This window comes from Pagrus major, chromosome 1, assembly GCF_040436345.1.
Source record: "Pagrus major chromosome 1, Pma_NU_1.0".
Lineage (NCBI taxonomy): Eukaryota > Metazoa > Chordata > Actinopteri > Spariformes > Sparidae > Pagrus > Pagrus major.
Window position 1 is genome coordinate 25,451,668 of NC_133215.1, and position 12,921 is coordinate 25,464,588.

General features: G+C 42.5%; 1 protein-coding gene across 1 annotated transcript; it reads right to left on the minus strand.

Annotated features, from left to right (window-relative positions):
- Positions 1 to 59: 59 nt before the first annotated feature.
- Positions 60 to 10,178, minus strand: LOC140998748 (E3 ubiquitin-protein ligase TRIM7-like). Its single transcript, XM_073469153.1, has 8 exons — positions 10,101 to 10,178; positions 4,409 to 4,690; positions 2,391 to 2,486; positions 2,040 to 2,276; positions 1,941 to 1,963; positions 1,734 to 1,852; positions 1,467 to 1,654; positions 60 to 752 (listed from the first exon to the last, which is right to left on the minus strand). Exons 1-8 carry the CDS (start codon positions 10,176 to 10,178, stop codon positions 60 to 62), a joined length of 1,716 nt encoding a protein of 571 aa, XP_073325254.1.
- Between the last annotated feature and the right edge of the window lie 2,743 nt (positions 10,179 to 12,921).

The following is a 12,921-nucleotide window of genomic DNA, read 5'->3' on the forward strand; positions in this document are numbered from 1 at the left end:
AGGTTATGAACTTCTTTTAAATAATCATACTGACTGAAAAAAAACCATATGGTGCATCCCTAGTTTAGAGCTCTGTTCAGTGAGACATGGTAGTTGGTGTTGAACTTGCTGCTCTGTTTTTTGGCAGCAGGTCTGTTGTCTTTTGTCTTTTGACTTCCAGTGGGTTTTGTTTTAATGAGCTGATCCTTCATGGCTCGTCTCTGATGTTTGGTTGCCTTGTCCTCTCTCACAGAACAAATTGTTGAGTTTTTGTTTTCAGTCAGATGTCTGCGCTCGGACATCTTGCTGTTGCTGTTAGTCGATGCAGTGTTAATGTCTCCCTCAGTGCAAGATTCACTTTTTATCGTCTGATCCTCTTCAGTGATATCAGTGTCTCCCACAGAGATGCAATCTGACCCCACACTGACATTCACTTTCTGTGCCGACACAGAAAGGCCCCCACAGAACGCTAGACTCTCAAAGTATGGGTACATTTTCTCAGTAAAGTTATGTCTAAAAGTAAAAAGATGTGTTTCAGTATCAATGTCGATGAATTCCAGCGTCCCTACATCCCAGTCCAGCCTCACACGGACTCTGCTAAGTCGGTGTGAGTTGTCGAGATCTATGGCTTTAGCGGGAGTGGTCAGAGCTCGGTACTCGCCATCTTGCAGGCTGATACACCAGAGTCCTGCCTCTGGACAGGCCTCAAACAATGTCCCTCTGGACACTGACTGAGCAGCCACACCAACTGTCCAGTTATTGGTGTCACCAACCTGTTGAAATCAATAGGGACAAAGATTAGACAATTTATATGCTTCCATTTGATGCTGGATAAATGAGGCTGTCCATCAGATAAGCAGTTTTGATGCAGTATTCTGGCCCCTTAATGGAGCAATTGACCATAGTCACCCAGCGGCCATTTTCCTCTGACATTGCGCTCAGGACGGGAAGCTCCCCATTGTGAGCACAACATCAGAGGATACTGGCCGCCGTGTGAATAGGGTCAATAGAGCTAGATCGATGTGTTGTCCGATATTAGCTTGCAGATACATTAGCATCCAAGTGTACGTAGGCCAATAAGTAACAAGAAGTTGCAGTATAGAAATGACAAACTAGGTTTGAGGTCATCGTCATCGTCATCGTCATCGTCATCGTCATCACCATTAATTAGTTTGTCCAGCAGATGGAGATAGTTAGTTAATCTTATTTGTTATGTCTCATAGGCTATATTCAACACACCAGATATTAACTAAGTGTTTTCTGCCCCTAGGGGTCTCTCTAAGTAGACATAAGTTACGTGGGATCATGGGAGTTGTTGTCTTCATTGTCAAAGAAGAGATTAAGTATTAAAGTTTTACTTCCTTCCTTCTCTGTGTTTTCAACATTTTAATAAAGAAATTTGACACATTTTATCTTTAAACTGCAATTAATTCGAAGCCAATATTACCCAATAATTATAGCTCGTTGTTATGCTAGTATGTGAATACCTCAATATCCCAACAGTGCACTCCTGAGTCAAAGCCCTCCCTCGCCAGGATGCAGGAATAAGGGAAACGTTCAGGGTTTGCTGGAAGTGCAACGTCCTGTGAGGCTCCACGGTTGATATGGACAGTGTTTAACTCAGAGGATACTCTCAGAGACTGGCCAGCTGTCCTGGGATCCAGGGTCACTGGAGCTGGAAGATACAAAAAGTAGGTCAGAGGGACTGAAAGAGGGAGCAGGGAGGAAGAGAACAGGAAGTGTAGGAGACTGACTGTACGGGGCGATGTGTTTCATCTTCTCCCACACGGCATACTGGAGGTTACCCAGGTGTTTGGCTACATCTATTAGAGGACTGCAAACCGTCTGTGGCTCCCTGCTATCTGTCCACGTACTGCAGCAGACAAATATAAACATGCAGACAGTTAGACAGTTGTATTTGCACATATATGTGTTTATATGTGAATAATATCCAGACATACCTGTTCATCGTGTCCTGGTAGCGCTGTAAATAAAGAATTTCTATGGTTAGTGTTTTAAACACAGACACCTATTCCCATTCATTGACTCATTGATGTTACCTCTAAGTATTTAACTCCATCTCCTCCTGCATCGAGCTCCTCTTCAGTCAGCTGGATCTTCTCTTCCAGAGACTTTATCACCTGATTCATTCTGTCTATCCTCTCCTCTGCCCCTCTCTTCTTCTCCTCCTGTTTCACCCTGAGAGCAAGAAGCCTGGCCGCTTCCTCCTCCCTCAAAAACTGGTGAAGACTCTCAAATTCCCTTCTCATGTGCTCCTCTGTGAGTCTGGCCTCAGTCTGGGAAGAGAAGAGGAAAGAGTGGGCAAAGCAGTTGGAGTGAACCAGTCGAACATTTAGGAATGCACCTGAACTTTTCAGACAGATTTTTCGTTTTGCAGTCGCAACCTGAACCTGGTTATGTCTGGATGCATGTTCACAGGTCTGTGTGACTTTCTCAAACTGAACCATCTTCTTCTTCAGCACATTTAGTGAAGGTCTGAGCTCCTCCTAGTGGCCAAAAGGAGAATTACATCAAATCAACGCTCCCTTTGTATCTGTTGGAACCATCACAGGTGAGCCAAAAGCCAGTTATTAGTTGATTTGCAGATCATCATTCATCATGATAAAGTCATTTTGTTATGGTCAGTCAAGTTTTCTGTACACTTGGAGGTCGGAGGGTGGTAGTTTCAACAAGGAAATTTCAACCTGTGTGTATGTGGGTGTGCGTGTGTGTCTCATCCTATGAGAACTAAACATGCATTTGTGACATGATGATAGCAGCAGTAATTAGTTTAGTTTTCAGCTCGGTGCCTCTTAAAAAGTCGCTCTAAATTCCGCCTGCATAAACTAATCTTGGATTAACACAAGGCGGCATCTGTTTGGGCAGGAAAATGAATATTTACAGGGCATGAAAAAATGCCTGACTGCCTCCTTGTTTAAATCTCTGCCTGCTGTGGTTGCAGGATGCATGTTAATGAAAAAGTACGCAACAGTCTTGAGATGCCCCCTCTAGCAAAAAAATAGGGTTCAAATCTTGGAAGAGCCTGTGTTGTTGAGCGCTCTGCTATTACTTCATGTCTGTGTGCTCCGTGTGTGTCTTGTGGCAGCGGGACAGCTCTGAATGGAAAACCAGCATTCAAGCACTTTTGTTGGCAATCATCTGCCCTGCTGAAGTGTCCTTGAGGGAAACTGTGAATTCCTGCCAGCTGCTCTGTCTGTGTCCAATCCTTCAGCATGATGCTGGATTGATTTCAGTGGAGGAATAAATAAGCCTGTTTCTGCGCTTTTACTTTAGTGGTCCTCTCAAAGCCATAGCAAGATGAATGTTCGGGGCTCACAAGGTGATTCATGTGATATGAAAGAATACATAAATCTACACAGAAATACGTTATTTTGTCCTGACTTCTCTCTAATGATTAATTTTATTGTAAAATACAAGATATTTTTAGTTGTTGAGCCAACATAAAGGCGCATGTAAGGATTTAAGTTGAAAAAACGTAATAAATGATCTAAAATAATCAACAGAATGTGAAAAAATAACAGTTTTGATGTTATATATTGTCGATATATTGTGTTGCACAGACACTTACTGAAGTTAGCATGATAACCAGCTAGCCCTGCCCGGTCTTGGTAAACACCAACAGTCCCCTGGTGCTCTGAGCTCCCAGTCTGGACCCCTCGCTGCAGGCTTAACCAGCTAAATAGCTACTGGCAGTTACAATTAGTGGCAGTTGGCTCTTACTCTGGTTATATCCTGCCCGCAATTGTGTTCAATAATTGAATTCAACAGGTGGCCAACTCTCACATATCGCACTTTAGACATATTTAAATGAGACCAATTGATAAGAAAATTGTTTTTGTTTTACTCCAACTGGACAAACAAACATGTAATAGGAGGTCTTATGACTACAAATAATCAAAAGAGAAATGGTAAAAAAAACATTCAGAATGTGATTTGTAGATGGAAAACAATTGCATTGATTCAATATCACAATAATACTTTCTCAAGGGCTCAATTAACTATGTTAAAGGTGCAATATGTAAGAATTGGCTACCTGTTGAATTCATACTGCCAACAAACAGGGGCAGCATATCACCAGAGTAACTGCTAACTGCAGCTAACTATATTCTTTCCATGACTGTAGTTACTTTTAGCTAGTTAGCTCAGTTAGCAGTGCAGCTAGCTAAACTGCCAGGGTAGTGTTGGTCTACCCAGTTAGCATTATACTTTAGTAGATATCTCTGCAACACAATAAATTAATGTCTTCATCCAAATTCAACACTGCTATGTCCTAACATTCTGTTGATCATTTTAGTTATTTTCTTTGAATGTTTAAAACTACAATACTTACATATTGCTCTTTAAATTGTAGAAGTTTTCAATACAGTCCAGATGTTTTGGAGTCGGAGTTGCGGCGCTTGATTCCTACCTTGCAGTCAGTTGCAGCCTCAGTCAGGAGGTACACTCTGTGTCCTCCATGGCTCACAGCTGCACATTGTTTACATAAAGGCTCCAGGTCATCCAAACAGAACAGAGACAGACTCTCTCCATGTTCCTCACACCGCTCCGGAGATTCGACTGACCAGGGAGGCAAGGCGAGGCCTTCTGCCTCTGCTCCAGTGAGGCTCACAGGGAGAAAGGACTGGCAGCTCATGGTGGGGGTCGGAGCCTCCAGATTTGAAGCCAGTGTGGTCAGAGTGAAGCAGCCAGTCTGTATGAAACAGATGAAGAGAGGGAACACGGGAGAACAGAAGAACAGGGGAGGAGCAGTGTGTTCATGTGTGTTGGTATCAGTGCTGTATGTGCAGTTGCCATACAGCCGTCTGGATGTATCTGTGGACAGATCTGCTTACTCGCTCCTTCTCAAACTTGAAACTCGGCCAACATGCCTTCACCAGATGAAGCCGTACATCACTCTGTAGTGTCAGTTTGACTTTCATGACCCTGTGATTTGCGGTAGATTCTCAGATCCCAAGGCTAAAGTCGTGCCATTGCTTGTTATTTTTGTGCTTCACCTCTTTCCTCCCCCTAGAGCTGAAACACTTCTTTGAATCAGAGGCTTATTTTTCTATTTTTCAGGAGGAAATAAGGATTAATTTGGGTCCTGATGACATTTTGTAGTTTAGATGTTTGAAGCATATGTAATGTGCCAAGTTCACGATTTCACTTTTCACATCAAGTTTTAAATGACGGTATGCTTTAATAGCAAGGCTGAGAATGTCTGCAAGTGGGTCAGTTTGGAGACACACAGTAGTACTCCATGTACCGTATGTCAGGCCTGAGTTATGTTAAATGTATCGAGTTTCGTCGGCCTTTAACATTTTGAGCTGCTTAGATCCAGAGCCCATACAGGGCAGATCACCTTTGACAGATGAATCACATTTCATTGAATCGCAGCTCTAAGTGAAATGAATGACATTTAATCTGTTTAGTCTCAATTTGCAACAGGTCAGGTGATACATGGTTAATATGTGACCTAACAGACTAACAAAAGCTGTTAACTTCCTTACAAAGGAAGCACGTCTGGTATTATGCAACCAAAACAGGAAGAGGCATTGTTTGACCAGGTCACTATCCCCAGGTAACAGTGTAACAACTGGAATAACTATGGAAACTCTGCACTGCAAAAGGATCGCAACCCTGCTGATGGAGGACGCAAAGAAGATGAAGAGGGAGAGTGATAGAAACCGAGGTGAAACAAGAGCGAACAGACGGGCATTCACTTGATGGACAGTGCACCGATGTTGTGTCAAAGTCCGTTCCCTCGCTGATATGTGTTTCCCCTTACTACCACCAGGACTTGAGATGCTTCTAAACTGGTATTCTTTCTACTAGACCAGTAAGTAACAAAACTTGCCTAAAACAATCTGGTGTTTGCCATTTCACACCACTGAGATCCAGGTTTCTTGGTCATATTGGGAGTCTTGCAGTTGTTATTTGTTTGGACAGTAGCCATATTGCTAGCTTTTCTTTCTTTCTTTCTTTCTTTGACAAAAAATATAAATAAACATTCTTTATTTTATTTAAACAATGTTTTATATTATTTATATGCCAGATGTTTTGGTTTGGTAGTTTTCATATTACTCTTGTCCATAAAAAGAGACTTGTAATGACTCAATGTCAGACTAATTCATGTAGATAGTTACTTTAAATGATGCTCATAATTTAAGAAGCGTGTGGTTACTTGCACAAAAGCAACTCAGTCTTGTTGTTAATGATTAAAGAAGCTCAGAAATATTCGTTCCATTGATTGTTTATTTTGTTTGTTTTTGTTGTTTTTTTTAAAATGAAATGTATGAAAGGGTTTTAATCAAAGATAATCATAACTAGATGTATACTGATAATGAAACCTGTGTGCATGGCCAAGTGGCTTCAAAGCTTCCTTCACTCATGCAGGTTGTCATAAGTAGGCTTCTCTATGTCTGCACTGTTTATACAGGTGTTTATAAACATGCATGATTGTGTGCATGTGCATGTGCAAACTTCCATTATCAGACACGATATCTGCCGCTGAGCAGCAGGTACTCACACACTGCCTGAGACAAGATGAAACACATCACAGTATTACAGACTTGTTTCATGAGAAGAGCTTTTGTTCCCTTCTTTCCCTGCTCCAGTTATCCTGACAGTGTGTCTCTCCCCTGACGTGAAGACTTTTAAAGACTTTGATGGGGATGACAATGGTGGTGTTTGGAGAAGTTTAAGGCTTCACTGCATCGCTCTTAGAAGCGGTTCACCAGTGGCAGCGCACAATTTTCCCTCTCGACTGTGCAGCTCTGTCATCAGTTTGCTCAATTACAACAGCTGATTCTGGCTTGTGCCACTTGACATTTAAGTCACATCCTTCCCAGAACATTGATTTTGTGGCCTGAGTTCAGAGTAGAGAAATGGTGAAGTGCTAGAACTAAACATCCTTCCATTTGTCTTTTTTATATTTTGAAAATCAGCAGATACAAAGCATCTTGATTGTACTTGATTGCCACGTTTGTCTTGAGTATTGACTGCCAGCATAAATCTGTGCCACGGTGAAGTGACGTGAGAAACAGGTGGAGAAAGAGTGATAAAAACTGATGACAGGGAAACAACAGAGAATTGGAGGGAAGCTCACCTGTCACCTTAACTCCAAAGAACACAGGTACTTCTCAGGAAAGCCTGCAGAGATGGTGTTTGAGATTCAGTCATGTGAAGCAGGGTGCTCTGTTTATCTTTTCGTGATTATCTGAATATCTGAAAGCTCATCTAAAGTTACATAAGCCTCCCATGTTCAAGAAAATGCTGGTTTGGGAAATGTCTGTTAGTTTCTTGTAACTTGATTATTATATTAATGTCTTATTTGATACATTAAAGGTACAATATGTAAGAAATTTGGTTGAAAACATAAACTAAAAATTAACTAAAACCAGCAACATAATGTGAAGATATAAGAGTCTTGACATTATATCAAAGACATCTATGTGCTGTGTTACAGAGATATCTACTGAAGTTAGCATGCTAACCTGCTAGCCCTGGCTCATTCTTTTTCATAATACCACTTGTAGCTCGCAGTCTGGATCACTCCTTCACCAGCAGCGATGACAGCTTATCCATCATCCTGCTCTCTCCCACCACAGGATGTTCACCTGTGTGCAGGGTTGTCTGTGCCTGCGGAAATCCACCACTAGCTCTTTGGTCTTCCCAGTGTTGAGCTGGAGGTGTTCCGCTGGCACCAGTCCACAAAGTCCTTAATAAGTTCTCTGTAGGCTCTGTCGTCCCCGTCCCTGATGAGGCCGATGATAGCAGAGTTGTCAGAGAACTTTTGTAGATGGCGGTGGGGTGATTGGTGGGAGAAGTCTGCAGTGTACAGGGTGAACAGGAAAGGGGCCAGGACTGTTCCCTGTGGGGCCCCCGTACTGCAGACAACTGTGTCCGACACACAGTCCCGAATCCTCACATACTGTGGCCGGTTGGTGAGGTGATCGAGGATCCATGACGTGAGGTGTTGGTCCACCCCAGTGAGCTCCAGCTTGTCCCCCAAAAGTGCAGGCTGTATGGTGATGAAAGCACTGGAGAAATCAAAGAACATGATCCTCACAGTGCTTCCAGGCTTCCAGGTGAGACAGTGATCTGTCCAGGAGGAAGATGATGACGTCGTCCACTCCAGTGCCAGGCTGGTAGGCAAACTGGAGTGGGTCCATAAAAGGACCCACCAGAGGGTGGAGATGGACAAGGACCAGCTGCTCCAGGGTCTTCATCAGGTGTGAAGTGTGAGCAACTGGTCTGTAGCTGTTGAAGTCCTTTGGGTGAGGGGTCTTTGGTACTGAAGAGGTACTCCACAATCCTGCACAGCTGGTCTGCACAGGACTTGAGGAGCCTGGAGCTGACCCTGTCGATGTCGTCCCCATGAGAAATGCACAGTTTTTCCCACACAGTTGAGTCAAAACAGTCCCTCAGAGCCTCTTCAGACTCCTCAGTCCAGCCTTACCTGGTTTCCACTGGTTGCCTGTTAACAAGGGGCATGTAAACAGGCAGGAGATGCACCAGGTTGTGGTCAGATCTTCCCAGGGGAGGTAGGGAGGATGAATTGTATGCCCCCTTGCTGTTGGCATAAAATAAGTCCAGTGTTTTATTATCTCTGGTGTGGCAGGTGACATATTGTGTGAATGTGGGCAGGGTGGAGGACAGAGAGGCATGATTGAAGTCCCCAGAGATGAGGAAGAGGGCCTGTGGGTGCTGTGTCTGCAGTGAGCTTGTGACTGAGTGGAGAACGTCACAAGCTGCATCAGCGTTAGCAGAGGGGGGGATATACACTGCGAATACTATCACCTGTGTAAACTCCCTCGGGAGGTAGTATGGCCTCATGCTAACTGCTAAAAGTTCAATGTCCTTACTGCAGACTTGTTCTTTAACAGTGATGTGCCCAGAGTTACACCATCTGTCATTAACAAACACAGCCCTCCTCCTTTCCTCTTACCGCTCTCTGCCGTCCTGTCTGCCACCCACAAGTGACTGCACACACACACACATTTTAATTCATACAATATCTGTTATTTAGGCATTTCAACATCAACCCAAGTGACAAATTAAAGGAAAAAGCCACTTTCATCTTTTGATGGTCGGTGAATTGGAAGGTGCGCCATGTGGAAGCATCATTTCTGCACTTCAGTTCTTTCCTTTAATGTTTCAGATACTGCTGCTAGTTTGCTGAAGGCTCTCCTTCTGTGAACGGACATAGCAAATCGCTGACATCAAGGAGCAGTTTGCTCCTCTCTATCAACGTCACCTCAGCACAAATCTACTGACCCACATCAGGAACACATGGAGACCACCGAACCCCAACCTCTAATTCAGCATCCTGTAAGAAGATAAAACAATATTGGATATTTGATGATGAAGCCAAATGCAATAACTACGTATAAAATCAATGTGAATGTAACCAGTACAGTCAGAACCAGACAGATGCCAGTTTGAAAAGGTGTAAAGGTCGAGAGAGAGCCAGTATTGCAAATTAATATCTATCTTTGCACATTTTTATAGATTAAAGGATAAATTCACCAAAAAAAGTCACTCATTCCCATGCCGATGGAAAGTCAGCTAAACTTTTGTAGTCCACGAAACATTTCTGGAGCTTCACAGAAAAACAGCGTTGCATCATTCTCCTAAGCAACTGAAGTAGATGGGGTCTTGTTTTAAAATGTTAAAAACTACTGAAAAAAAAAACAATAAATCAAAACTGAAATAAAACATAAAATGGCTCCACACAGCTCATCTGGTGTAATCCAAGTCTTTAGAGATCCCACATTTATTTGAAAAGACAATATTTACACCCTCCACGCTTTTAGCTTTGCAACTTAGCACCAACAACTTGGGACCTCAGGGGTTCAGGAGATTTAGATTACACCGAATGAGCTGTATGGAGCCATTTTCTGCTTTATTTCAGTTGTTGTTTCACTTTTTAATACAAGTCCCCATCTACTTCAGTTGTTTAAGAGAATGCTACAACTCTGTTTTGCTGTGAATCTCCAGAAATGTTTTGTGGACTACGAAACCTTTTTTTGGGTGAACTTCTCCTTTAAACTATGCATTGTGTGTATTGACGGTGCTACAAGTGAACAGCAGCTTTATTTAACAAACCTTCTCCCTACCCAGTGCTCCAGGATGTTGCTGCGCATGCTGTGATGGAGGTTACCTTGCCTCAATACGTGGATGGGATCTGGACACATCGCCACCCACAGGTCACCGACAGTTTTACAGTGGAGAGTCGTGAGTCCAAACAGGTACAAACAGAAATCCAGCAGCCATCTGTTCCCTGACCTACATCTGGTTTCCCACTGCAGCCTGATCGGCACATTGTGTGCCCGTGTGTGTTTGTGTGTGTGTGTGTGTGTGTGTGTGTGTGGATGTGATTGCTGTAAATGCTGCAGGTATTAATAGGTGGTTGGGGGTATAAGACCGAGTCGATGCATTGCAGCTTTCATATCTGCACATACACATTGTTGCAAACACATTTTAATGCGTGTGCTTGTCTGTGCATGCACACTTCAGGTAGATCAAGTGGTAAACTGGCATGTTGGGATTGCCCTACAGCATTTCCTGTCTTCATACAGCACCCTTACAGTGCCCCAGTGTGTCTGGCCACTGGATCACACCAGGAACAGACTGTGGTTCAGCACACTGTAAGCTGCAACACAACATCAGAGCTCTGGTATACTTCTTTTATCTCTGTTATCACTCGAGCCAGACAACATTTCTGCATGCTTCAATGCCTCTTGAAGTTATTCTTTCCTCCATCCATTCTCTTGAATATGTATTGTCTGCCATCACTCTGGTGTGAAGATTCACCAGAATCCAGGGCCTTCTGTCAAACAAAAGCTCATCCAGTGGGTGATCCAATCAAACTCTTCTTCTTCTTCTTCTTCACACCATCACAGGTGTGTGTTTGTGTCTGTGAAGTCAGAAGAAGTAAAATTAGACTGTTTTCTTCATCTTGATCGGTTTCTTCTCACCCTAGACTCTGAACACATGTGTGAGCAGATGTTTTAGTTTCTTCTGCACAACATCACCCAAGGCTCGACTTCACTCTGCAGGAAGCGGCCAAACCCACCTGTGATAGATTTGCTTCTACTGTAGCTGGCAATACTTTGTGGAGATGTGTATTGCCATCATAGACCTTGGGTCAAAAAGCACATCAGTGAAAGATAGCAAATCAGAGGAGCACTGAGCAGTTATATGATTTAAAATCATTTTCCCTATTTTCTACTTTTACATTTCAACAATTAAATGTTCTTAACCAGTTGTTGCCAACCTGGATATTAAGAGCCATCAGTGAGCTTAAATTAAGATCTGAGGGGTCTCAAGATGATTAATGAAACAAACCAACAAATAAACAAACAAACAAAAAAAAGACAAAAAAAAGGTTACAAAAGATTATGCCTTATTTTTGCTCTTATCTTTATACTTACAGCAAGGCCCCTTAAATACTACAAATAAATTGTGTGAAAAGGTAAAATCACTCTTTGGTTGAACTGCTGTCAATTCACATTCTGTTAAAGCCATAATATGTGATTATATATCTCAGATAGCGTTGCTTTATTTTAAATGGTCACACGACAGAAATGTGCGAATCACCGTTCTGGATTTAAATGTGATAACTGAAGATTTTGTTTGTCTGGTGCAGAGTAACAGCAGGAGGGGGGATCTTTGATAAAAATGCCCCTCAGGCGACAGGAGAGGTGTTTCTGTCGCTCCTTTAGACTACTTTATTATTTGACTGGCAGCTATACAATAGTATAATTATGTGATGGAATGTGAAGTGCGTACCAGGCCCGAGGCAGCAAATACCTTAATGGAAGCTCATGTCAGAGTTATAGGAGTGCATGTGGATACCTTATTAACCATCTTCTATTAAACCTGTATGGGATATATCATCTGTTTAGCAATTTAACACTTGTCCAAAGCTACACTCTAATGTATATACTTTAATCAGGACATCACATTGAGTTGAGATTTTTTTTCTTGCAATTGAGACCTGAGTAAAAAATAAAATGGAACAAAATAAAAATGATCATGATAATGACAGAAATATAATAATGAGAAATAACTGGAAATGATTTAAAAATTCATAAAGATTTACAACAGCAATACAAAATGCATTCTAAAATATCTTCGTGCGAGTATGATGGAATAAAATATGTCTAAAAATACATTCATATATACAACAGCCTGCAGAACAATGTATATAAGGTGTTCTTTAATCTCAGATGCTGTCACCTCTGAGTGCTCTCGGACCAGATGTTGCCAGGATGTGGCAGTGCCTGGACAGGCAACAGGACTTTAGCTAAGAGGGGCGCACGTGGCTCCAGGAGAGTCCACGGTGGAACCTGGAGACCTTTGATGGTCAAAAGTCAGAATCTACAAATTAAGTTAACAAATTTCTTTGTGTGTCCAACACATTGAGGTGTAGGATCTAGTGGCATCTAGCGGTGGGATTGCACATTGCAAGCAACTGAATACCCCTCACCTTCAAAACATGTGGCAGCTAAAAATGCAGAAAATGTGAAAGGCCCTATAGAGCCAGTGTTTGTTTGTCCCTTCTGAACTACTGTAGAAACATGGTGATGCAACATGGTGGACTCCATGGAAGAGGACCCTGTCACCACCCGATCTGCGCTGTCATATCCGGCTGTCCAAGAAGGTGGATGCTCTGCTCAGAACCAGTAATGACAGGCGGGTCTGTCATTACCAGATCTGAGCGATATCAAAAGCAAGCCCAGTCACCTGGAGTTAATGTTTCTCCATATCACAGGTACAGGTTTGCAGAAACCTACTTAAACCCTTACTTAACATTTATTCTGGCACTAATTTTAAGGTAATGAAAACACAATGTTGTTAGTCCTGGGTGATTATACACAAGCAAAAATATAATACAAATGTAATCCCCTGAATCCTACACTCATACCCTTTAAG

Bases quoted from the DNA above. Each gene is read 5' to 3' on its own strand.
- LOC140998748 (XM_073469153.1), bottom strand. From the start codon at position 10,178: ATGTGTCCAGATCCCATCCACGTATTGAGGCAAGGTAACCTCCATCAC. The intron at 2,487-4,408 runs GTAGGAATCAAG...TTTGGCCACTAG, and splicing joins AGGCTGCAACTGACTGCAAG to GAGGAGCTCAGACCTTCACT. The intron at 1,655-1,733 runs GTCAGTCTCCTA...TGTATCTTCCAG, and splicing joins GAAACACATCGCCCCGTACA to CTCCAGTGACCCTGGATCCC.